General features: G+C 33.1%; 1 protein-coding gene across 12 annotated transcripts in view; it reads right to left on the bottom strand.

The window, feature by feature from the left end:
• The window catches only part of USP25 (ubiquitin specific peptidase 25), a 143,113-nt gene that overhangs the window by 38,751 nt on the left and 78,275 nt on the right, over positions 1–26,087 (bottom strand). For all 12 annotated transcript variants that reach the window (XM_057696283.1, XM_057696284.1, XM_057696287.1 and 9 more), the window contains 9 exons: positions 24,653–24,801; positions 18,767–18,894; positions 18,322–18,417; positions 16,370–16,531; positions 15,483–15,709; positions 12,582–12,652; positions 11,649–11,877; positions 9,657–9,857; positions 1,387–1,526 (listed from right to left, as the gene is read on the bottom strand). In XM_057696283.1, coding sequence (XP_057552266.1) covers positions 1,387–1,526; positions 9,657–9,857; positions 11,649–11,877; positions 12,582–12,652; positions 15,483–15,709; positions 16,370–16,531; positions 18,322–18,417; positions 18,767–18,894; positions 24,653–24,801 — 1,403 coding nt within the window. The remainder of the gene's footprint in view (positions 1–1,386; positions 1,527–9,656; positions 9,858–11,648; positions 11,878–12,581; positions 12,653–15,482; positions 15,710–16,369; positions 16,532–18,321; positions 18,418–18,766; positions 18,895–24,652; positions 24,802–26,087) is intronic.

Raw genomic sequence — 26,087 nt, 5'->3', positions numbered from 1 at the left:
TAAAAACAAACCAAAAAAAAAATCATGATTCTACATTAAGCTAAGTAATGCTTCCAGCTTTCTGATACGAGTTAAAAGAACGATACTTTTTAACCGTAATGTAGGCTCTAACAAATAAAAATCCTAATTAGCAAAAGCCCTGGGAAATTATTTTTTTTATATCAGGCAAAAATATTTCTCCCTCATATCTACTCCTGTGCTCTCTCTCCCTTCCTAGGGTTTCCTCTTCTACCATCCCCCAAGAAGTAGAAATCCCAGATCCATTAAAAGAAGCGTTTTTCAAGAAATGCTTTAGAGTTAGCAGTTCCTCATCTCAAGTTTTTTAGAGTCTCTAAGGACATCTGCAAAATTTGGAATGATCAAAAAAATATATATTAATACATTGTTTTTTTATGATAATATATAATCAAACTTTTTCAAAAAGGAAATTAAATTTAAAAATAATTTGATTACTTTGTTCATCAAAACATAATTAACAGAATACTCTATTAATTAAACACTTTGGTCAATCAAGGTCTTATCATACTAAAGACCTCACTGTAATTAGCAGGCTATTGTTAAGATTAAGTTCACTAACTAGAAAATTATGTGTTGAAAAGTTACATGTCCTGTTTTCTTTAGTTCTCTAGGAGGGGGATCTTTAAATCCTAAAATTAGCTATTATGAAACCTGCATTAGAGTTGCTTGTGCTCAATAATAAAATAAAAAATAAATGACTACAGCAACTGAATAGTTTCGTAGTATGAAATTCCTAAAACACCTCTCAGAATATCATTCATTGAAACATAATACAATATCAATGTGCTCAACTTATTGCTATAAAAAGACACTTGAATAGTTGAAAACTGCAAAAAAGGAGGCTTATAATGACAATTTTATACAGGACACTATTGAAATATGCATAAACTGCTTTTTAATATATTTATTCTGCTAATAATACGCTAACCTAGACTATCTAGTATTTTATTGTTAAACATAGTCTATTGAACAAGGAAAATTATACCTTACATTCTCAATTATTCCTATGTAATAAGACTAAAGATGGAAGGGGAGTGGTGAGGGAAAAGAAAAATAATGCTCAGTTTTGTACTTATCTTTTTAAGTTCCAAATCAAATGACTAGTTTAGTGTATGGTTATAACTTTTCATAATTGTCTAACAGGAATATACAAACTTATATTTTTAAAAAGAAGCATTTTAAAAATTACAACTGAGGAAATTACAGTCTGGCAGTTAGGGGACACCTGCAATCACTCATCATGTTCAAGCAGAGCCATGCCTTAGCCCAGTCTCTCCTGACTCCCAAACAAGTTATTCTCCTTATACTACTAAGAAACCTCATGAACATGGATGGGTATGTGCAGAGAGCTAAAAGAAAAATTCTTACCGACTGCAAAACTGTTTCAGGACTTTTATCTTCATGCTCATGTGATGCCTTGGTAATTATTCGAATAGTTTCTTCTTTCAAGTGCTTTGAGAAATCACTTCTTGATGGCTGCTCTAGATATTCTGGTTCTCCTGCTTGTGCTTCATGAGAAAAGAATCAATTGTATATCTCATATACATCAGTGAGTCTATACTAAGATGAATCTGTTATTTCTCATTTGAAGTTATACAATAATTAATTTTACTTTATTTACTCTATTTAAAGTAATACATGCTTCAATATATAGCACTGCCCCCCAGAATTTATCAAAAGATAGAGTCAAATATCACAGTAGTCAAATAATTACTGAAGTAAGCACTCATTATAGTTTATGCTAAGATATTCATGGTAAATTTTTTTGTCAGGATTAAGTATCCAAATCTCACTCTAGAAAATCACTAGCATTCTACCAAAAAAAAAAAAAACGGGGGGGGGGGGGGTTCGTACAACAATTCTGGTCTAAGTTTCAGTAGAGAGCACAGCAGTTGTTTTTTTTCTCACCACAGTATCCTTTTTCACACTTACCTAACAAAATCCTAACTCTGAATGAACCCAACCCTCTATCTTTACTGCACCTGCTCCTGGTAGCTGAGCGTTGTCAGAGAAAAATAAATACAACGTGCCAAACTGGTACCCATATAAAGTCAAGACTTCAAAAACTACTTCTGGGAAGAACTCCTAAAGTTATATCTGCTGCCTGTGTTCTGAGTTTGAAACCCAAGATGCAACAATGTACTCTGAATGCCCACTGGGTATTTAAAAGACAACACCCAAATCCTTACATGACCTATGAGGCTTTATATAAGTGGGCCTCTGCCATCTCTCTCCAATATTGCCTGGCGTCCTTTGTCCTTTGCTCAAAAAGGAACACACACTAGCCTTTCATCAGCCTATCTAATACCTCAGAGAAGAGTTTTACCTTCTAACCTTTGGCTCTTTCCTCATTTTCTTCCCTTTGCCTGTATGTTCACCAACTCTCACTCCTCCCTCTGCCCCCAATCTAATAACTTCTATATATAATTTTATTTAAATACCACTTCCTTATGGAAGTATTCCTGATGACCCCATTTCTATAGCAGGGTTGCTCAGCCTCAGCACTACTGACATTTTGATTCAGATGATTCTTTGGTGTGGAAGGTTGTCTTGTGAACTCAGGCATCTACTTACTACATGCCAGTAGTACTGTCCCCCCAGGTGTGACCACCAGAAATGTCTCCAGTATTGTCAAATGCCCTCTGAGGAACAAAATCACTCTCAGATGAGAATCACTGCTCTAGAGTAACTTATACTCTCTTTTTAATAGCACTTACCACAATTATAACTTCATTATTGCTGTATCCCTGCTAGACTATAAGAATCTCAAGAGCAGGGATGCTATATCCCTTTTGCATTGCTATTTCTTCAACACATATAGTAAGTACACAGTAACTTAATTGGACAAATGAATTAATAAATAAACTAATGAATGGATAAAGGAAGTAAGAAAGTAGACTAAAATATTCTACAGTGTTACTGGGATAGGTTAAGTGAGTCCTTGCTCAACCAACTGGTGGGACATGACAGGACTACTGTCATCCTTTCCAATATCTGACTAATTTAAAACTTTTCTCAAAGTGAAATATTATTCAAAAACATACTGTAATTTCAACATAGATGCATGAGCATTCATTCACCCAGTGAATTTTAATTAAGTGTCTAATTATATGCCAGGCACTAGGCTAGGCAATGGGACTCCGAGTGTGAACAAAGTAGCCAATCTCTGCTCCCAGGAAGTTTAGAGTCAACCATGGAGAAAGTTATTAACCAAAGAATCACATATATGAATTGTGACAATACCATAATAATATATTATAGCAATAAAATGGGGCAAGAGTAATTTAGATTATGGGATATGAGAAAAACTGACTTTTTTGGCTAAAGGATAATAGATTAAGTTTGCAAAATGGAGGAATAAATAGCCCATTAAGTGAGCATGAGCTCAATCCAAAAGACATCTCGTGTGGCTGGACTACAGTATTACAAGACAGGAGATGTGGCGAGAGAGGATGCAGATAGGGACAAAATCGAGGCCTTAGAGTCACAAAAGTTTTGAAGGTAAAAGTGAATAAACATTTTAAATACAATGGCAACATGTCAAGTTTAAAAAAAATTATTCCGGCTACATTGCAAAGAATAGATTAAAGAGGAAAGTAAAACTAGAAGTCAGTGAAAGGACTAAAAGGTACTAGAGCAAGATGAGCAAGAAATGACTATGCTTTTGGATAACAGAGAGAGCAAGAAAGAAAGAATTGGTTAGATTCAAGATACATTTTACAAATAAAAAGGTTTGGAGACTGATGTGAAGATGACTTAAATTTTGGGTATGAGTAATTAGGATAATGGAAGTGAAATATACTATGACAAGGAAAACTAAAGGAAGAAATCTTACAATGTATATGATAGGCAAAGAAGTTAAGAAAAAAAAGTTAAATGTCCTCATTTCTGTATTTCCTGACTATGGACTGCAATGTTCTTTCAGGGTCCCTGTATGATAGATAAGGTTAAGAAAATCTTAACCATACAACTCCAGCTTAGCAAAGTTTCTGCTTCTGGAAGGTTTCATGATAAGTGGCTTAAGTCAGATGCTTTAGGGATTAACAGAGAGAAACTCCGTGCTGATAAAGCTTTTTTTGTTTTCCTTCTTTGTCTCTTCTCACTGTAATAAATAAAACATCAATAGTTGATAGTATGATGTGAGCTTAATGCAAGGAGGGCTAAGAAATCCATCTGGTGTGACATTGGTCAAAGCCAGGGAAACCTGGACAGTATACATAAATTAAGTCCTTAACAGCGAAAGTAATTTTGTCTGATTAAGACAGTCAAATACACCATAGGTCCCCAGGGTCAAGGTTTCCATCCACATAGGGGGTGTAAGTCCAAAAACCTTATGTGATGCTGAATGATTTTGCCTAAATGTCATATAGAACTATTTCCTCTAGAATTTTCCCTGTGTAAATATTCTCCAGGGAACTTCATTTTTCAAATGAAGATTACTTCATGAGCAAAGCCATAATGACAGGAAAATACCCTACAAGCAAGAGTAATAGTGAATAACCTGGTTTAGGTGAAACATACTTATAGTAGTCTCGGAAGAATTACAAGGGAGTCAGATTATAATAGAGGGTCTTCATAAAAAAGAAAAGGGACTTTAGCTTCATTTTGTCAAACCAGAAGAGTAAAAAACATATTTATTAGAACAAATAAATAATCAAAGGAGGAAAATAAAAAGCTCTTTCCACTACCCAGAGATAAGCACTATCAATATTTTTAGTATTATATATTCCAGGTTTTACCTACCCCAATTTTTTTAAACAAAAAGTTATTCTGAATATACTGTTTTTAACTTAATATAATACTTAATATGTATCTTCCTGTCAATACAATTTTTACTGGTTACATTGTGTTCTTCTGTATAAAGGGCTCATATAACTAATATCTTACCATACATTTAGGCAATTTCCATTTCTTTGTTAAAAACATTAGGACAAAACATCTGGCTCTTCATGTGCAAATACACACAATAGTTTTTGTTCATCCTGTACCCCTATAGAAGTCTTATCCCTGCTGGCCTATATAAATGGTAGGAACTCAATAAACAGAGACCATGCTGTTTTGTTTATGCACTAACTGGCATTTTATGTACTGACTGGTCCCCACAGTTATTTAAATGTTATTGTTCACGCTTCAGCTTAGAATACAGCTGGTGATTACTTATGTGACACTTGTTATTCTTAATTCCTGGAAGTCTTCCTTGGTTACCTACCTGCAAGCTACAAACTCCTAAACACACTCATTTAAACTCCTAAACACATTCATTTCACTGTGAATGACCAGTTCTCTGTAGAGGTATAAAATGTCCCTGTACCTGGAGTATCTCTCAAATCATTTATTTAGTCTATGGGTGCTTCACTGAGATTTCTGGATGGCTATCCTCCACATAAGAGATTTTCCAGCCATATTCTATGTTCATAATAGAACATATTCATTCACCTATTTGGCTGTTATATAAAATCCAACATTCTGAGAGTACTTGGAGCTTGCTTGCTCCTTTAGTCCACCTTCATGTTGAAATAAGGGGTTGGGGGGACCTCAGGGGTGTTCTATGCCTATTTCCTGGTTACGCTCTTCAACATTTTAAGAAAGTCAACTTGACAAGCAATTGGCTTTCTGTTAAAGTGTAAGGATCTGCTCTCCAATCAACTATTTAAAAAAAGAACATCTCATATCTTTCAGAAGTATTTCATACCTTAACTTACTAATGAGTCATATTTATTACATTTACGTATAGAAGAATATTTAAAGAGTACTGCTTCAAAGAATAGCAGTCCATTTTTCCTACAGAAATGTATTTAAAATCAATGATTCCCCAAAAGCAGACTCTAAAAAGCCATGCTAGGCTGCCTGCATAGAATCACCAGAAAAACGATTTTAAGACTTCAGATTCCTGGTGGCACCACAAACAGAATTCTCAGGAGGTGGGGGGTAGAGGCTTAGGAGTCAAACCTAAACCTAAAATTTATCCAGGATAGAGCTATATCTGCACCACATATTTTTAGCCATCTTCCCTAACGTATAGTTATTCTGGCTATCCTTTTAAAATAGTTGCATTCCCATACACTGAGGATCACCCCTTGGAAACTCATTTTTGCAGAAATCAAATCAGAAAACATTCAAGGGGTATCTATCATGTGTCATTTATTATGCTAGATATTGGAGATTTAAATAAGAACATCACCTGGTCTCTGCTTTAAAGGAACTTGAAAATACTAAGGATATTGTTCATTCTACCACATCTTACTCTCAGGAACCAGCTGTACTTTCCTGGAATGCCAACTTATTTTTGACGTGTAGACCATTTCTACCTCGTTTTTGGGTTTCAGTTGCTTTCTGTTTTTAAAATCTGAGTATTTTATATGTACTGTAAAGACTTCATATGGTTTTTGAGTAAGATATGGGTAACACAAGCAAAATAATAACTCAGGCAAAGCTCTCTCTCCCTCATAGTAATTTGTTTTCTACATATAGCCTAGAGCAATGCTGTTTAACCAGAGGTACACCTCAGAATTATCTGAACATCTATTTAAAAATATATATTCTGGGCCCTTCCTCCACTGAGGAAGGTGGTATGTCCTGTTTATACTCAGAAAAAAGTCCCCCAGGTAATTCTGATTTATCAATATACACCCATGGTAAAGAACTGTTGGTTAAATCTCTAAGCATAAGTGTTAAGGTAAGTTTTCTTTTGCAGTAAGCAGGTTAGGGAGGTAGTGTGAGATGGACTGAAGAATACTTTCCTAGCATTTTATTACTTAGTTTCAGTAAGACAATGAATGGTGTGGGAGAAGTGATGCCTATGGATTTCTTGGTCACCTGTTACAGTAGAGGAACAAATACACATTTCCTTAAAACTATATAAATTAATATTCTTATTTGGAATGTCACTCTTAAGAAATTGAATTTTAATGGTTCTTAGATGACAGCTTTATTGAAAAGATTTGCAGGGAGAGAAGAAAAATCACTCTGATGGATTTTATGAATAAGAGTTCCTTATATTACTTCCACTAGTCACTCATAATCCTAGTGCACACCTGAGAGATTTAAATACAGGTTCTCTTTGCCATTCTGAAAGTATTATACCAAATTAAGCAAATTACTTTGAAAATTATGAGGAGAAATAGGAAAAAGATGGCATGGGCATTAAAGTAAAATTTCTCTACTAATGACTGGAGGTAAGTGATTCCAATGAACACTATAATAGATTCCCTTATTCAATTGTGATATGTTAAATTCGCTGTAACAGAAGATGGATTTCTTAATATAATATGTAAGATAATATAGTATTAGAAACAAATCTTTTAAACAATAATTTCACCCCCTAAATTTAGAGATTTAGAACATTCTATTTCCACTAACTCAAAATGCATATTTCTAGCAATTCTATAGAGGATACAATGTTTTCTACTGAGGCAGTATTGCCACTGTTTTCTAAAAACCCAGCCTGGAAGGTAATTATCTTAATAGTTAACGTGTGAATTAACCTTTTCCGTTCTCTTTATTTTTTAGTTATTCTGACTCTTCTCAGAAATACATCTGCATTCTCTTTAAGTTTTTTTTTTTTAATACTAAAAAAAAGACATGAACATATATGCCCAATACCTACTACTGAATTTTTTAAAACTTAAAAAACAGCATATAAAGTGTATAACAGGAAGTACCGGTCAGGATTGAAAGGGTGTGGAGCATACAGACACGGCCTTTTCATAGAGAGGGAATATAAGATGACAAATGTGAATAATGGTGAAAGTTGGCTAGTCCTGTCAGACAGGAATATTAGTGAGCAATATGTATCAGTTTGACTTAGTAAAAATAAAATGTGTTAAGTCTGTAAATTTAGATAGTCTTGTGAGAAACAGATAAGATGGAAAGAATAGAATCTAAATTCAGAATTTAGTATTTTGATGCTACAAAATATAAGTAAGCCGAGAATAACAGGGTTGGAGCTTAACCAATGACTAGAGGACTCACCTTCACCTGAGTGCCTAGGTGCCACTATCACTTACGGCCAATTATGCAGCCCTGTCTGATAAGATAAGAACAGCCACGTGCAAATGGAGTACTTACAATTTAAGGGAAGAATGACAGAGTAGCTCCATTTTAGGGCAAATTGTAGGGAGTAATTTGGAAAGAATATGTACAGAAGACAAGGGATGAAATCACAAAGAGATGGAACTGACTCAAAAATGAAAGGAACTATAATATAGTTACTACACTGTGATTTGAACTCAAAAACCTCTTGATATCTACTGAGCTATTTTATTTCCTACTAACATGCACAAAGTTACTGTAATGAAACTTCATTGCTGTGAAACTACAGAGTTTCATCTGTTCTACACAGTGGCCCCTGATGTATGGGAAGAAAGTGTAGTCCTCATCTGGTAGAGCTCACCAGAGACTACAATGGTGGTATTCAGATATACTACACTACATTTATGTATCAATATGTTGGTATCTTTGTTGGTATAATACTATTATCTTGGTCTTTAAAAATTCTGAGTCAATGCCACTTAAAATTAAAATCAAGGATGACTACATAATTCATATGAAAACAAGTTACAAGTCTGGAAAGACTTGTGCATGCCCACATCAGTCACCATACCATATTATGGTTTTATAAATCTCTCACTGAGAGAATAATTCCTTCTAAAGTTCTGACAATAATGCTGAAACCTACCTAGGTAAAGCTGCATGCGAATCTGTCTGTAAAAGATGAAATTACACAAACATCTAAAATGCTTTCTTAAAAAATAAAACACACAGATCTTACAAAAAAGGGTGATTCAAAACAACCCATTCAGAGTTATTAAAAAAAAAAGAGAGACACAAATGAGTTTAAGGAAAATATCTGTTTAATTTATCTCTTGTCATTTCCCCAATCACTAAAGAAAAATGGCACCATTTCTACAACACAAAATGTCATCATAAAATATATTCAAAACTTAATGATGAAATTAATCTTAAAGAAATCATTACATGTATTTTCAATTTTGCTAGAACATATTTTGTACAGTTATTCTTATTTTATTGATTTCATCAGCTAAGAACTGTACAACGTTTTTTAATATTTATATTTTTATACCCTTATTTTCTCATTTGTTTTACAGATCTATACAGATTTTTACTTGGAATATATTAAATATTTAGTTGTTGCTCATTTTGTTTTTAACTTTTCTTATTCTTATTCTGAAAAAAATCAAATACTCTACGTTAATTGATACTATTTACCAGTAGTATTATTTTGCTCAAATATGAAATTATTAACATTCATTCTTTTGATAGCTTTAGTGAACTGGCTTGGGTTGCTTGTAGTTTCATAGTTTTTCTAAGCATCTTGCCAAGAAAAGTCAATCAAAGTAGGCAGAATAGGTAACAGGAGAGTTAGCAGAATTATGTCATTTAACTTGAAAACAGTATATATGTATATACAGTGTTATCTGTCAAAGAGGTAAACTAATTTTTGCCTTTTATTATCTCTGAGTGATGGAATTTCAGATGATTTTTACTAGAGTCTTCATATTTTAGGATAACAAGTTTCTTTGTGGTTCTTGCTTTTTCAATGAGCATATCTTATTTTTATAATAAAATATCAATAATAGATATGATCTGAAAATAAAATGCAATAAAAACGGACTAACCTGCTGTCACAGAAGACTCTGACTCTCTCAACTTCTGAGATGCTAAAAGTTTTTCCTGTAAAGCTTTCTGGGCAAGTTGTGCATCCCATTCTTCTAGTTCTTTCTCAAATCGCTGGTTGTCTTCCTCAACAAAATCTCTTAAGTCTGGTGGTAGTGTTTCTATTCCAACAAGGGCCTGCCCAGTTTCTTTATTAAACTCCTCTGCAAATCATATTTCAAAAACTATTATAAAATTAAGGATTAAAGGAAAAAATGCAAAGCTCAAAACAGAAGGCATTTCAAATATTAAAGTATAAATTATTACCACTTAGCAAATCATATTAGGTATAATTTAAAGGAAAACTTAAACAAATGCTCAGAAAAGCAATGATGCAAATATTTGATAATCCATTATAGGTAATGTTCTCAGCTTTTATTTTTAATCTGAAGAGTAAAAAAATGGAACAAGACATAAAGCCAATTGTTTGCTACTCAAACACTGACATAGTTCTACTTTTTCTATTATAAAATACCAGACATTTGATTAGTTATGAAAATCACAAAATGCGAAGAAATAACTCATAACCTCAAAAATTCAAAACAGAACTAAAATTCTTTTCCATTTGAAGCAGTTAAAGTATAGCAATATACGTATATGCAATTTGAAAACTAATGAATGAATATAGCAAGATTTTTTTTTAAACATCACATAAGTAGTATTTAAAAGGGTTACTCGGACTTCCTAGGTGGCGCAGCAGGGGACACACGTTCGATCCCTGCCCCAGGAAGATACCACATGCCGCGGAGCAACTAAGCCCATGCGCCACAACTATGGAGCCTAGCTCTAGAGCCCATAAGCCACAACTACTGAGTCCATGTGCCACAACTACTGAAGCCCACGCACCTAGAGCCCATGCTCCACAACAAGAGAGGCCACCACAATAAGGAACCCGCGCACCACAACAAAGAGTAGCCTCCGCTCGCTGCAACTAGAGAAAGCCCATGTGCAGCAACAAAGACCCAACATAGCCAATAAAATAAATAAATAAATAAATAAATAAATAAATTTTATAAAAAAAAGAAAAAAGAAAAGGGTTACTCAACCTCTACCACACACACGCAAAATAAATTTTAGCTTTCAGTCATAAATGAACTGCCTAGCTAGTTCTGCTGAATGGTTAAATACAAAGGGAAAGTTGATTTTTATCAGTTTCAACAAACCTTTATTAAGTGCTTTTTATATGCAAAGCCTATATTAGAATATGAGAAATAAAAAGATTAAGACATAGTATGACATGGTCCCTGGCTTTGAGCAGATCAGAGTGAAGTAGGAAACACAAGTCAACATACAATTCCAACACATAGCAAGTGCCCAATAGAGGTATGCTATGAGAACACAAGGAGGGATACTTTCTGGCAGGTCAAGGAAAACTTGGCAGAGCGGATGACACCTGAATTGAATCTTGAGGAATGAGCAGGAATTACGCAAAAGAAGAAAGAAATAAGATCATTACCGGCAAAAAATAAAAATAAAAAACATAAGAACATATAGATATAAATGTGTGAAATGATTTGGTGTGAGCCAAAGAAGCTCAAGTATCAGTAAAGTATACAAAGTTTGAAATCGACAATGGTTACAAATGATGCTGGAGAGACAATCAGAGGTGAGGAAATGGAGGCTTTACATGTTAGGCTAATGAGTGTAAATATGACTCAATGTGTGATACAGTCATTAAAGGGATTTTAACAAGGAGAAAAAAGTTCAATTCATGTTTTATAATAGTTGATAAATAGTTAACTTTGAATACAAAATATACTCCAATTGTCAGCCCTGGTTACATTACTTTTCAATTCCAGTTTTCTCAGTTATAATAACCCCAAAGCATTTCCTAATCATATCCATCACACTCTTGAGTAAACTACACATAACTAATCATACCAGAGACCAGAGTCACATAAAAGGGCTACTTATTTAAAAATATATACCACCCTATATATATTTCATATTCTTACCTTGTATTAAGAATTGTGGCTTATCATTTATGTACATTAAACAGTATGCACTGGCATTTCTATAACCACCAAAAGAGTCCCTCACTAGCTCTTCCCATGATGATTTTGTTACAGCAATATCATTGTACTTCATCCACCTGTTTTCACGATGATCAAAAATGTATGCCCAGTAGTGCCCGGCATTAGCTTGGCCTTCATGAACTAAAACAGCATGTAAGCGATAAGGAACCTAAATATGAAAACAGAAGAGTTAAACTGCAGTTCAGTGGTCTATTACACCACATCCCATGAAACCCACAAACCAGCTGATTGGCGGATTCCACAGGAGCATGTTTTCTGACATGAGTAAATTGGCTGGGATTAAAGTTTTGAAAAAATTAAACTATGAGATAAAAGAAGGCAGGCGGCAGGGAGGATAAGTAAACTAAAGACGTAGACAGGTGTGTAAATAGGATGATTTTTCAAAACTTTGGAAATATATTTGTTGATCTATTTATTTCTTTCAAATAAAGAACTTATGATGAACATTTATAGCATATGATTTGTTTAAATCTTCAGTTATAAATTGATGGATGAGTTCAGCAAAATGTCTTATACAATAAGCCATTATATAAGTCTCAGAAGTTAACATGTAACTGAGCCCTTTACCTTCTCCCATAATCTTAATATCCTTAAACAACCATATAATTTCTCCCATATAATTTTTTAATAATCCTAAGGCCCTATGGAAATTTTTGATAAATTTTATTACACAAGAATTAAAAAGTAGGCAATAAATACAGTATGAGAATACAATTGAATGAGTAAAATATTATATAAAAATCTTAAAGTTCAGCAATTTTATAACAGAAGTATGAGAATTAAGAAATATAATGATAAATTAAAATATGTAAATAATTTTGATAATGCTTACTAGCTTAAAATTCAACTTACTTGGATCATAGATTTGTCAGAGTACATTAGTTCAATTGTGCGATGGATTCTAGATATGCTTTCCTGCAAATCTAAGGACAGAAGATGCCATTTAATGATTAACATCAAGTAAGTTTCTACTGAGACTTATAAGGTAGGGAATAAAGGTTTTCCTACCAACATGTTAGAGGAATAAGAAAAAGTTTCTAAAATTGTTCTTAAAAACTACTATTCAGGATCTATATAAAATGAAATTTAGTTCTCCTTAATAAAAGACACATCACAAATGAAAAATTAAAAACCAAACAAATATGGTTTATTTAAAAAATGTGCAAAGCCAATAAAACTGAACTTGGTTCAAATTTATAAAGGAAGGTTCCAATGACAAAGCTAGCCCCCCCCCACATATTTGTATAAAACAGGAAAAACTTTAGAATGAAATGAAATAACCTCACTACACATCACACACACGTACAAACATATATGATTATATGTAACTGAATAAAAACCCATTATAATCACCAATGGGAAAAAAGTTATGAGACTCCCATTACTCATTATTTCTACTTCCAGTAGAAATCTACCCTACAAAATTATTTCGAGGCAGGGATGTTCACTGTTATACTGCCTATAATTACTTTTTCTTAAAAAACTGGAGACAACCTAAATGTCTGTCAGTAAGAAAGTGGTTAAATTATATAACCACACTACACTATGAAGCTATTAATCAGGAAAAAAATCAAAGACTACAAAAAACGTCAGTAACTTCAGAATAGGGAAGGGCCTTTTTCAACTTGTTAGAAAATCCAGTAACAATAAAAGACTCCCTCCCCAAATTTAAGATAATCTACATTACAGAAACAAAAACAAAAACCAACATAAGGAAAATCAAATGACCAACTGGAAAAATATTATCTGCAGTATATACTACAGGCAACAGGTTAATATCCAAAACATTAAAGTTTCTATTAAGCAATAAGAGAAAGACAAACAGTTCAATATAAAAAAATGGACAAATGTCACAATCTATAGAAAAATAAAATTTCACTCATATTTAGTGAAATGCAAATCCAGACACTGAAATCCACTTTCATTTCAACTATCAGACTACCACAAATTAAAAAAGTGCCCTGGGCTAGGGAGAATATTGGGAAACAGGTTCTCTCATACAAAATTAGTGGGACTGTAAACTGGTTCATTGTTTTGGAGGGATGGGGGTGGTTTTTAACTAGTCAAAATTTTAAATATATACATTTTGGATCAGAAATGGCATTTTTAATATATTCAACTCAAAAAGTATGTAAATATGTATGTAGAAGGACAGCATTATTGGCAGTTACTAACAATATAGAAGTTGAATAAATTATATCACATTCATATACTGGAAAACTATATAATAGTTTAAAAAATAATGCTAACAGCAAATATTATCAGGGATAAAAGAGAAAACAAATATTCCAAGGAAAATCTTGCATACTTGATCCATAGTATTACAGATCCAAAACCTTATAACATCTCTCAAGTTCCTCTAACTTAAAATGGCCCAAAGTGGACTCATCATACTCCTACTTCCTCCCCCAAGGTGGGGGGCGGCTCACCTACAAGTCTGCCCTTTTCCAAAGTGCGTTCTATCTATTTAGTTATACATATCACTATGAATAACTAAGGGAATCATCTCTGTTCCCTCTCTCTCTCACCTCTTGTCAGTGACCCATATCTGTCAGCTGTCTCCAAAGAATATACCAAATTCATTTCCTTCCTCCCTCAATGTTACTACCTTGGTGTCAAAAGCTTCTCAGCTTTCAGCCTTCTGCATATAATCTTATAAAAACAAACACAATCTACCAAGTCCAGTAGAAAATTACCCAACACCTAGCACAGTATTCAGGAAAAACTACATGCTTAATTAATGTTTACTAATGATTTCAAATATAAAAATTTCCCTTACATGTGAAAAATACTAAGGAAAATCTTTACAGCTATTAATGTTAACTACTAGTTGGCACCACACCCTATTTACTCTCTATTCAATTAGGGCTGCTCTTTATTTCCATATTGTCTATAAAGCATCTAGTTGGGCATTAACAATTTAAAAAGTGATATTGTTCAGTAAAAGTCCAAACTTTTGGTATAAAAAGAGTAACATCTAGATCTTTGTTTTCATAGATCAATAAAATTAGGAAACAATAATAGGTTATTATATTTTGATGTGTAAGAAAAATTATGATAAAACCTACCATAAAATATTGGCATCATTTTATTAAAAAAAAAAAAGATTTTTAACAACAGTAAAGTAAGAAGGAGATAACTTCAGAATAGAGTTCCTTCCAAGAATGGACAGATGGCAACTTAATACCAACACACATACACCTCCCACAGAGCATTGTCCTTATTTTTCTTCTTTTGCTACATGCCAGTTAAAACTCATTACAGACTGGCACTGAGCTAATAAGTCATATTTGGAAATCTGCTACAGCAGACTGAAAATTAAAATTCACATTTCTAATTCTTCAACCTAAAGAAAATATTGTATCACTTTAACTCACTGAGCAAATAGCAAGGGAAGTACATAATTGATAAGTACAAAACTTGATGCTGTATGATGTTTCACCAATGGAGTACCTATGAACACCAGTTTGATACAAATTTAGAGCACTAAACAAGAAAATCAGACCATCTGCTAGGTCATTAATTAGCTAAGTAATCCGGGGAAAATCTTTTGGTCTCTCTAAACCTGATATTAAGATTATAAAAAAGGAAGCCAAACTAATTTATCTTATAGAAAATACTTTCTAGGGGAAAAAAAACTTTTATTAATATTTGCATATGAAACCCATAATCTATAGGTGACCTCCCTTCTCAATTTTAACATTAATCATGTCCATCTGAGGTAGAGCAGTTCTGCTATGAGAAGCTTCTTACCTCTGGTGTCATTTTCTATTTCTGTCCTCCAGCGATGTAAACAGCTTTCTAGCACAGAGAGTTCTTCTTCTGTTATGTGTCTTGGTGCTGGATGCATGGGCAAATCTGGAGGAATCCGAGACTGAGTGAATGGTTTGTGTATTACTGATCTCGATGAAATAGCAGCCACTGATGCGGGTGATGTGCTTGGCAGTTCTGAAGAAGGAGCTCCCTGCTGGTCTGTTGTGCTGTATTTTTAAGGCATAGAACATTATTAAACTTTCCAAACTGAAGCTCTGGACAATGATTATGTGCCAAAACAAACAGCATTAAATTGGCTTATAACTTCAAAAGGAAAAAGTTTTCTTTAAAAAAAAGAAAGAAAGAAAGAAAGAAATATGTGGATTAATCTAATACCCTAATCTAATATTAATCTAATAAGATTCTTAATATTTGGAACCACATTATTATAACAATAAAATTGGGGCTTTATAGTAGAAATGGCTTAATCATATTAACTTATACAAACCTTACACACATCAAAATTATAACGCCTTCCCTTGTTAATACTTACCAGTTCACATAACAGAAAAATTTTCTAATTTAACAATAGTATTTTCATGGATGAAAGGCTGATACATATACCAAAACAACCTAAAGTATAATTCTGAATGGAAAAAAAATTATATGATGAAAATTTTAACCCACAACCATAAAATCCATTGAAACAATGAAAAGTCCCCAGAACAAAAAAGCCCCCAGAAACATACAACCTTCTAAGTGAATTTCACCTTTTTAGAGTTGACTAAGTCACAACATGCATTTTATAAAACCTTCCTAAAGGCATCAATTATGTTATTACGTAATATAGTAACACAGCTGTCTCTTCTATCAAGGAAACTTTTTACCTTGGTAATGTCTGTGATGGTACAGAACCACTAGATGGGGAACTAGCATCAATGTCATCAATAGGAGAAGTGCAAACAGGTTTACTTGAGGCAAATTCCAATGCATACTGCAGAACATCCACCAATGGGAATCGTTTGGGACCCGAACCATAGCTTAAATATCTGTTAACCATAAAATGTATGAGTGCTTTCATTTGTGTAAAAAGCACATTTTTTTTTTCAATAACTTGTATAAAACATAATAAAAACACTTCGATAAGTATTCCTTAACAATGAAATTAATTTTGCTTTCAAATGAAGACAGTAAAACTAAATATACATTCAAGAAATAAATGTTCTCCAAAGGAATGAAATCAAAGCTGATTAAGATTGAAGAATGTGTGCAGAGAAGGAATTACAATTTCCTTGAATGGAAATTATTAATTTTAAGTCAGAAAACCAAACCAAATCTCATCACACACAACTTGAAAATCTAGAATCCCCTATGTTCACCAAATTTAGTATCTTGACCCTTGAATTAAATTTGTAGAACTCAAATCCTGCATGGATGCATACATCCTCTGGATCAGACAATGTAGTTGTCATTTTAGTATATCACTTGAGGGCCAATGTTCTCAAAATTTTACTTGCAATTCTCATACTGTCCGCTGTCCTTGTATTAATTTTGGTCATGTTTACCTTGGACATAGACAGAGTTAATAATTTATTTATTTTAGATGAAACCTAGCTTATTTAGAGCAAGTAATTTCACTCTATTAAAATTAAAATATTGTCATTATGAGATTTTTTTGTCAAAATCGAGATCTATTGTTAGGAAACACTGACATGATGCTTTATAACTTTTTAGTCATCCAGCCAAGGGTTAGTTTGGTTTCATAGATAACTATGTTAATGATCATTTTTAATTTTCCTACTATTAGTGTAGCTTTATATTTAGAAGAGTTGGTGAGTAAATTATTCATCAAAAAAAAAAAAAAAGACTGAATGTGTATACACTGTTATAAACTTTAAATGCTGCTCTAAATTGTAACCCAATAGTAAAATGAAAACTGACATTTCCATCTCCTGAGGCTGTTTTTATTTTTAGATCTGTCATCTGGTCTCAAGATGGTGACTAATATTATCCTTCCACCTTTTACCTCTGATTATTTTCCAATATGATTACTGACACCTTTTAAGAATTAAAACTACTGAAAAACAACATATTATTTTGTATAAAAAGTTTTAGGCTATTAATTTTCAAATTAATACTAAAACAAGGAAATACAGATTAGATCAGAGGTTGCAAACTGGGATCTTTCAGATCACATTCTAGCCTGTAGACTTTTGTCTGAACTACAGAATATCTGGTAGTCTAGATTCTGGCTTCTTTTGGAAACAATCCAAAGCTCTAGATGATAGGGAGATGATATTCACGCATGGCACTGCCTTCCAGTGTGGATGGCAGCCACCCTCTCTCCAGAGGGATGTGCTCTCTGACTCCCTTTGCTCACCAGCTTTTGCTTGACTTGCTTCCTGTCTTTAAAAAGCCTCCATGAGGCTTTCATAGGCATCTGAGTTTGTATCTTCTGAGTTATGGAGAAAACCTCAATTACCATTCACTTTAATGGAATTCTCAAGAGTAAAATTTAGTCTTACACAAGAAGAAATCTCAATCACAGATTAGTTTAACTTTACATCTATTTTTAGTACCATAATATTACCTCTTGACAGTAGGAATATTTAATTTTAAACAACAAAATAATCTTCTAATGCCAACTATGAACTATTCTATTTAGTCTCTAGCGTTTCAACTCAAGCCTACACTATTAAAGCAAAATATCAATCCAGAATGATTATCTATCCCTAGAATCACAAATCATCCAAAGAAATTTTAAATTAAAACTTTAGATAGTCATTAAGAATGTGACTTCCTATACAGTTAGGTCATAATTTCACAAAAGTTTCAATACCTTTCAAGTCTTTGTTGTAATACTGTGAGGTAATCTTTTAGTCTCTTGATCTCTTCCCTCTTAATTCTTGTTATTTCTCTGTTTCTATGCATGTATCTATCAGAAAAAAAGAAATACAGCAATTATTAGTATTTCCAAATAGAGATGTAGGTACATATTAAGTCTAGCCAGCACCAAAGGAGATCAACTCGTTCCAAATTTTATAATAAAACTTCATACAGACAATACAATTAGTGTTTTTCCATATAACATTATTCCCAGAAACTATAGTTCTCTAAATAAAAAGAGAACTCCATTTTCCTTGATAAATGGTATTAGATACATTATGCAAAAAAGTAAAAATTAATTTTAAGGAGATTAAGCAAAAATTTTCTCTAAGCACAATAACTCTTCACTTGGAAACTAAACTGTTTCAAAACTAAGTCATGCTTTAACCAAACCATACCTGTCCAGATACAAAACTTGAGGAAATTCTAATTTGTTGTGAATTTTTTCTGGTCTTCCCAATGCCTGATTAAACTCAAATCTTGACAATTCAAATGTTAACACAGGTGGTAGTTCGGTAAACCAATGCTGAAAAAAAACAATACAAAAAAACCTCACTATTACCTTTCTGTTTTCTCCATTGCAATTTTAGGCACAGGATGTTAGTTAGCAGTGGCATTTTTATATACATCATCATAATGCTAACATCACTAATAATCGATTGGGTTTGCAACTTAGCTAAAACTCAACTTCTTCCTAAAATTTTTTCACACCTTTTGAAAATTCCAATGGGGTAACACACAAGCAGGAAAGAGAAAAATCTTCTAATGACTCCTTCCTCAATGATAATTCTTTACATTAGACTTTCTAATCCAAAGAGAAAGACATTTAATAAAAGTATGGCTTAATATCTCAAGTCTTCTGGCTTCTTCAATATTATGTCACAATTACTAGCAGGAATGGCACATATACTTAATACAATCAACCACACTGTCAAAAACCTGCTGACGAATTAACACATAAAACGTAGTACACAAAAGAAAAAAATATTTTCACAATTCTCATACTAAAACTACAAATTGATACTTTCCTGTTTTAAATTTAAAAGTGCTTATTTTAAGCCATGCAATGTACTTCTGTAAAAAGAAACTGCTGCATAGTATATATTGTGTATGGTATTTTCAAGTGCCACAAAATGTCACCATATAAATGTCAATAAGCTAAGTATATGCTAATTTAAATTCAAACATCTAAGCAGAAACTGCACATTTGGCAAATCGAATATGATCTTGCAAGTTGCTACTTTTCTCTAAATAAAACCAATAGAGGTAAATGGTTATTCAAAACCATTTCTCCCTCCCCAAATGCTAATGATTACCTGAACTGAGATTCCCTGAGTTGGATTTATCTTTTACTGAAAGCTGACGTTTAAGGAATTTGTTTTATATGCATATTACCTGAAAGTGACTAGAGAAAGTTATGGAAGATCTAATATTAAAACACCTCTTTTAAGTTTTAGAATTTCATGAGCAAAGTGTGCTTATTTGCTTTGCTCTCCCACAGCACCGGAAAGAAATTTTTTAGTTTTAATCCACACCTAAAATTACTATTAAGAATTAAAATATACCCCACACATATCTACAAGGGAAACTTCTGATTCCTGAGGATGATATTCTCTATTCCATTTATAATACTCAAACAAGTAGATTTCAAGCACTATTATCTTCATTTTTTCCTGCAATGCTTTAAATGTTACTATTTAAAATTAAATGTAACTATTAACTTTCAATAGTTAACATACCTTAAAATTCATGGGACTCTACAATGACCAACAGAAATGAAATGACCCAAATTGGTGTTATGCTTCTCTGTAAACCATAAATAGTCCAGGAAATAGGTTCCATATCTCAAGGAAGAATGTTCATAATATATAATATGTCTCTGTGTGGGTTTGTTTCCTCTAACAGCAGTGACAGTTTTTTTTGAACTACAAGAGTGGAAGGATTTCACATTTTCATTGCAATGCTGATCAGGAAAAGAAGAGACAGCCAAACCATTCCCTAAATTCATTTAAAAAAATATTATGGGTATGTCTAGCTCTGTGATTTTAAGATTATAAGTACAGCAGTACATAACTAGAATTTTAAAAAACATAAAACAATGAGATATTTTTCTTTCAAATTATTTTTCCATTCAGTAAAAACCTACACTTTAATCTAACCAGTATGCTATGCTGTGAGACACAGGTCATTAAAGGTAAAAATGATGCTTATACAGTAAAACCTTGGATTGCAAGTAACTTGTTCTGCTAGTGTTCTGCAAGATGAGCAAACATTTCTAATAAATCTTAACTTGATAAACGAGCGCTGTCTTGCAATAATATGAGTAGTATGTGACACAGAACGTCACATGATCACAACTGAGCCAATGCAGCTGACCACTGCCGAACTGATGGATCTGCATCGCAAGCAACAGAAAGAGGTTATGGAGGGGATCTTGTTTGCAGACGAGGAGAAAAAGGTGGAGGAATCCCTCACTTCAAATGAGATTAGGGAGATGTGTAAAATGTGGGAAACAGTGCAAAATTCTGTGGAAAAGCACCACCTAAATAAGGCTGTAGCAGTGTGAGTGATGAATCTGTTTAATGACAATGCAATGTCACATTTCTGAGAAATCCTCAAAAGGAGGCAAAAGCAAGTGTCATTGGATAGGTTCCTTGTTAAAGCTACATGAAAAGAAAAAGATTCCATTGAGCCAATAGATAGCAGTGATTCCATTAGTGATAGTGAAAGTCATCCTACACAATGACCCTCCTCTCTCGTCTCCCTCACACCAGCCATGAAGGTTTTAAAAGGTAACTGCAGATTCATTTGTTTATTTTTCTTTATATTTTGTATTTTCTTTATTATTTTGTATTATATTACTGTATTGTAATCATTTTTATATGAATATTTTTGGGTTGTGGAACAATCATCTGAGTTTCCATTATTTCTTATGGGGAAATTCGCTTTGATATGCTAGTGTTTTGAATTACAAGCATGTTTCCGGAACGAATTATGCTCGCAAACCAAGGTTTACTGTATTCTCCATATCTCAAAACGCATATCATTGTTATTACTATATTATAAAATGAACTGACAGGAGTAACAGATTTCTGCAGTTAATGAAAAAAGAACTTAGATAAACAGCACTGGCAACAACAGTACTCCTGAATTTACTGTAAATATAAATCTGACCTGTTAAAATATTTTCTAGAAAGAATGTAGTCTTTTTTATGAGTTAGCTGATTTTTCTATTAATATGTTTTAACTACCTTGCTTTTGTGAGATTACATGAATATTGGGGGGGTGGGAGGGGAAGGGATGACAAGAAAAAACAGACCTATCATTGCAAATTCCCCACAGAACACCAAACAAAACTAGGATGTAAACTAAGCACAAGAAAACTTTCAATTCCAATTCAAAAATTAGTTTCAGTCATTTAATTGTCTTCACTCCTTTGCCCTATATATTTCCTATATAATATCTACGTATACCTAATATGGTGCATGTAGGTATAACAGTTTTTAGTTAAAGCTCTGTAAAATTTCTCACAGCACTTTGATTATAACCTGGTGCAACTCTGTGAAGGGAAATTTGGCAGTACTTACATTTTTAAATGAGTATGCCCTGTGACCTAAAATTCCACTTCTAACTATCCCTCATTCCTGAGTGCTCAAGGGTATTTACAGGAAGACATTCTTAGAAACAATTCTTTGTCCAACTACTGTCTCACAGAAGAATTAAATCAATTTAATTTTATAAATACAGGCTATGGTGATACTGTACAGGTTCTAAAAAGAATGATGTAAAGCTACATCGTGACATGGAAGGATGCTCACAACATACCGGTAAGGAAAAAAAATGCAAGTCTCAGGACAGTATGAATAGACAAATCAAATATTTATATGTGCGTGGCAATCATCTAAAAGGATGTACAACATATTATTAGCAGTGAATACCCACACCAGAAGTGAGGTATTTACTCTTTGAAATTCTTTCTCTCCAACAGGGAATCAAAAAATAGCTCCAGGTTTCTTGGAGAGTTTAATTCTTCTATAAGTGGCATACCATTTAACTAAAATTTAAAATTTATGATTTAGAAAAATATTTTGTAACTAATTACCCTACATATAATCATTTTTAATTTATTCAGTTGCCTAATGGTATGTCATTACAGAAATGTAAACTCTTATAGCCCACTGGATGTCTTAACATAAGCAATTCTGGAGACTAGAGGTCTTCCTATATTAGTTAATCACAGCTATTTCAGCAAAAAAAGTTTTCTGTATCAAAATAAATTCAATAATTTTTATTAAATAATAGTGTAAGAGATAAAAGGTATTAACATCAGGGATTATGCCATTTCAGAAACAAGCCTAAAATGCTACTCATTGGTCTTTATAGAGAAATAAACTAGTTTTTCTGAAGGACATAATGAAATAAGACTATAAGGGTTAGTTAACTAAAAACTTTCAAGATATTCTACACTAGTCAATGACAGTCGCTTAAACTGGGTTGAATTGTTATTGAAACTACTGTGTCCAGCAAATCTAGACAACTGGGACGAGGAATCAAAGTCAATCAAATTTGCTATTATTGAGACTGCTTAGCAACTGAATTCAGAGAAGATGACAAATCATTGTATACTTTAGGTTAGATGGGAAAACCTAGGCAGAAAATATATACTGCAGTATGGTACATTCAGAGTATGAAGCCAGAGACAGAGAACAAATGATATATTTTTTTTAAATAATGACATTCAGAGTCAATGCAAGAAAAACATTCATAAAAAACTAAGAATATGTGAGAAAGATTATTTACTAATTATTAAATTATCTGCCAATAAACTATAGTGTGTTTCATTTATAAGGTACTTTGACAATGTAAGGAAAATGCTCTCTCTTCTTTCCCTACCCAAACCCATCGTTCTTTGATTTAATAGGAAATGGATTGCACTATATGGGGCACCGCTTTCTTGTTCCATTTCAGGATCCTTGGAAAGTTCCAATCTTTAAAGATTTGTTCCCCAATCAATAAAATAAATTAGCTTAAGTATTCTTAATTAAAGGTCTATATCAGAGTCATCTGTGAAGCTCTGGTGCCCATGAACCATATCCCTGCCCTAGATTCTGATTTGATAGCTTTGAAGTGAGGTCTCAGTATCTGTTGAGAATCACTGAAGTAGATGATCTATGATGTAGAAAGAAAAACTATTTCAAATATTTTCTCTCTTTTTTCTCTCTCAAAAAAAAAAAGCCAAAAAATAGTAAATATTATTTATTTCCTTTTTTTGTTTGAGTGTTTGAGGGAAGAGAAGAAAATGAGGATGGTGTTAGAAATTTTATCTTAAAAAAAAAGCACACAATTCAAATAAAAGCAATTTATTCTCAAAGATACAAGAATCTAGTCCCTTTTTAGATAAACAGAGATGCCATCACTTAATATTTATTAAGTACCTATTCAGAGATAAAGACCTTGGAAACTTTTTTTAATATCACTGAGACATTTCATTCAGTCAGTCGATATATATTATATAATTTTAATCTGCAGTCACCAGACTATCCTAGGGATAAAGTAGTGAATGACACAGATGAAGACCTCTACTTTCATGCACAAAGCTTACATTTACACAGCTATCACCAATCGCTTAATGATCACTGATTTTGGAGCACATAACTGTTCTTTACTCTCTATTATTGTGGCTGAATATATGGATGGAAGGATATACAGATGGAGCTAAAGAGATGAATTAAGAGATGGAGATAGTTATGAGACAGAGACCAGTGAAGACAGATAAACAGGTTTGTAATATATTTATTTTTTTAATTCTTTCTTTCTTGAGAAAGCAAGTTCTTCCATCTGCCCTCAGGCAACCACACAGTAATTTTACAAGAAAAGGAGTGTAGTGTTGCCTACTTGGGGGTGGACATATTCCAACAATATTTGAAGTAACATGTTATAAAATTCCACTCTGACATGAGTATTTTTCCTTCCTTCCTTTCAGGACTAGCATGCTGTAATGGCTGGTACCTTAACCAAAAAGCCTTAAAAGACTGAACAATGTCCTAAAGGAGAATTTTAACATAAAATTTTGAGAAAAAATTTTAAACGAAAATTTAACATAGATTATAGACTATATAGACTCTGCAGGTTTCCCATCTATGTATAAATTACCATAATTAAATCCAAACACATTTTCTGAATATTCTCTCTTATTAGATAGCTATATAGTTAGAGCCTTAAGTTGCACTTCACAACATTTTAAGATAGATCTGCAGGGAAGGGGAATAAGATGCTAAACTTACCTCTTGGCCAGATTTTCCTGAATTTTCTGAATGTAAAGACTCAATTTCTCCTTCAATCATGGCAGCTTCTAGGCACTCATGTAGATCTTTGAATCCATTGACCTGAAGTGGGTACTGACCAAACATTTCAGTATTTTCAAATTTTTTACCTATAAGAGGGGGGAAATTAATACTCCTCAATAAGGCCTTTTAGCTATTAAAAGCAAATAGATGTATATACTACTTATCTCCTGAACCTGAAAATTATAACCATTTATGTCCCAGATAGTAGTAGTTAGTATAATTTTCCTATTGGTTTGTACATGTACATAGGTATGTTCACATCCAGCTATACTATAGACATTAATTACACACCCACATGTGTATATATATGTAATTATGTATATTTACAAATTATGTATGTATATAAACATACATATTTATATATGTTTATTCTTTAAAAAAGTACCTTCTAAGGGCAACTGTGCTAGCATTGAGAATATATATAGCAGTGTACAAAAGAGATATGGTCTCTGAGCTGAGGAAACTCCTAGCCTCTTTTGGAAAAAGACATTATACACATTAATTTCACACATGATTATGAACAAATAACTGTTTACTATTACAGATGTTATAAAAGGGGTGGTGACACAGAGTGCTGTGAGAAAGTATAAAAAGGGAAGCATATCTAGTCTTAGGGTTGGAGGGTAGAACAGGGAAGACTTCCATGGCAAAATGACATTTATGCTGAGACTAGAAAGGTGAATGGGAGCTGGCCAGGCCAGAATGTCAGGGAGTCTAAGTATTCTTTGCCAAGGAACAGCACACGCAAAGACTTTCAGGCTGGAAGGAACTTGGCATGTTTAAAGAATCAAGGAAAGGAAAGCGTAGCTTAGGGGAGCAACAAAGGAGATGACAATGAAGAGTTAGGTGGGGGATCAAAATTAAATTCTTAACAAAGTCTAGTAGCCCTTGTTAAGAGTTTTTTTCCAGGATATTCTGAATGGAAAGTCACTGAATAATTAAATCTAGGAATAAGAGGCTCAGATTTATATCTCTGAAACACCCTTACGGTTTCTGTGCTAAGTGAATGATAGATTGTTAGGAGACTATTATAAAATCCACCTAAAAATAAAGGTAGCGTGGAATAGGGTGTTAATAGTAAAAGTGTATAAAAACAGATGAAATGACACATACACACATTTATAAACATATACAAAAGGGAGCACCAACAGGACTTGATTGACTGGTTCACAGGCAGGATGGGGAATAGAAAAGAAAGGAAGGTATCAAGAACGATACTCAAGATTTTTAGCCTGAATTGATTTTTATGTACTGAAAGGGGCACCAGTGAAGGAACAGTAGAGGATTTTTTTTTCCTTTTGTTTTAAGGCAGCAAGAAAAATCACTGATTTAGAATGGCCCATCAGATTTCAAGTTGAGAAGAGTTAGACAT

The sequence above is a fragment of the Hippopotamus amphibius genome, chromosome 10 (assembly GCF_030028045.1).
Source record: "Hippopotamus amphibius kiboko isolate mHipAmp2 chromosome 10, mHipAmp2.hap2, whole genome shotgun sequence".
Classification (NCBI taxonomy): Eukaryota; Metazoa; Chordata; class Mammalia; order Artiodactyla; family Hippopotamidae; genus Hippopotamus; species Hippopotamus amphibius.
This window is presented reverse-complemented; position numbering and strand designations above follow the sequence as displayed.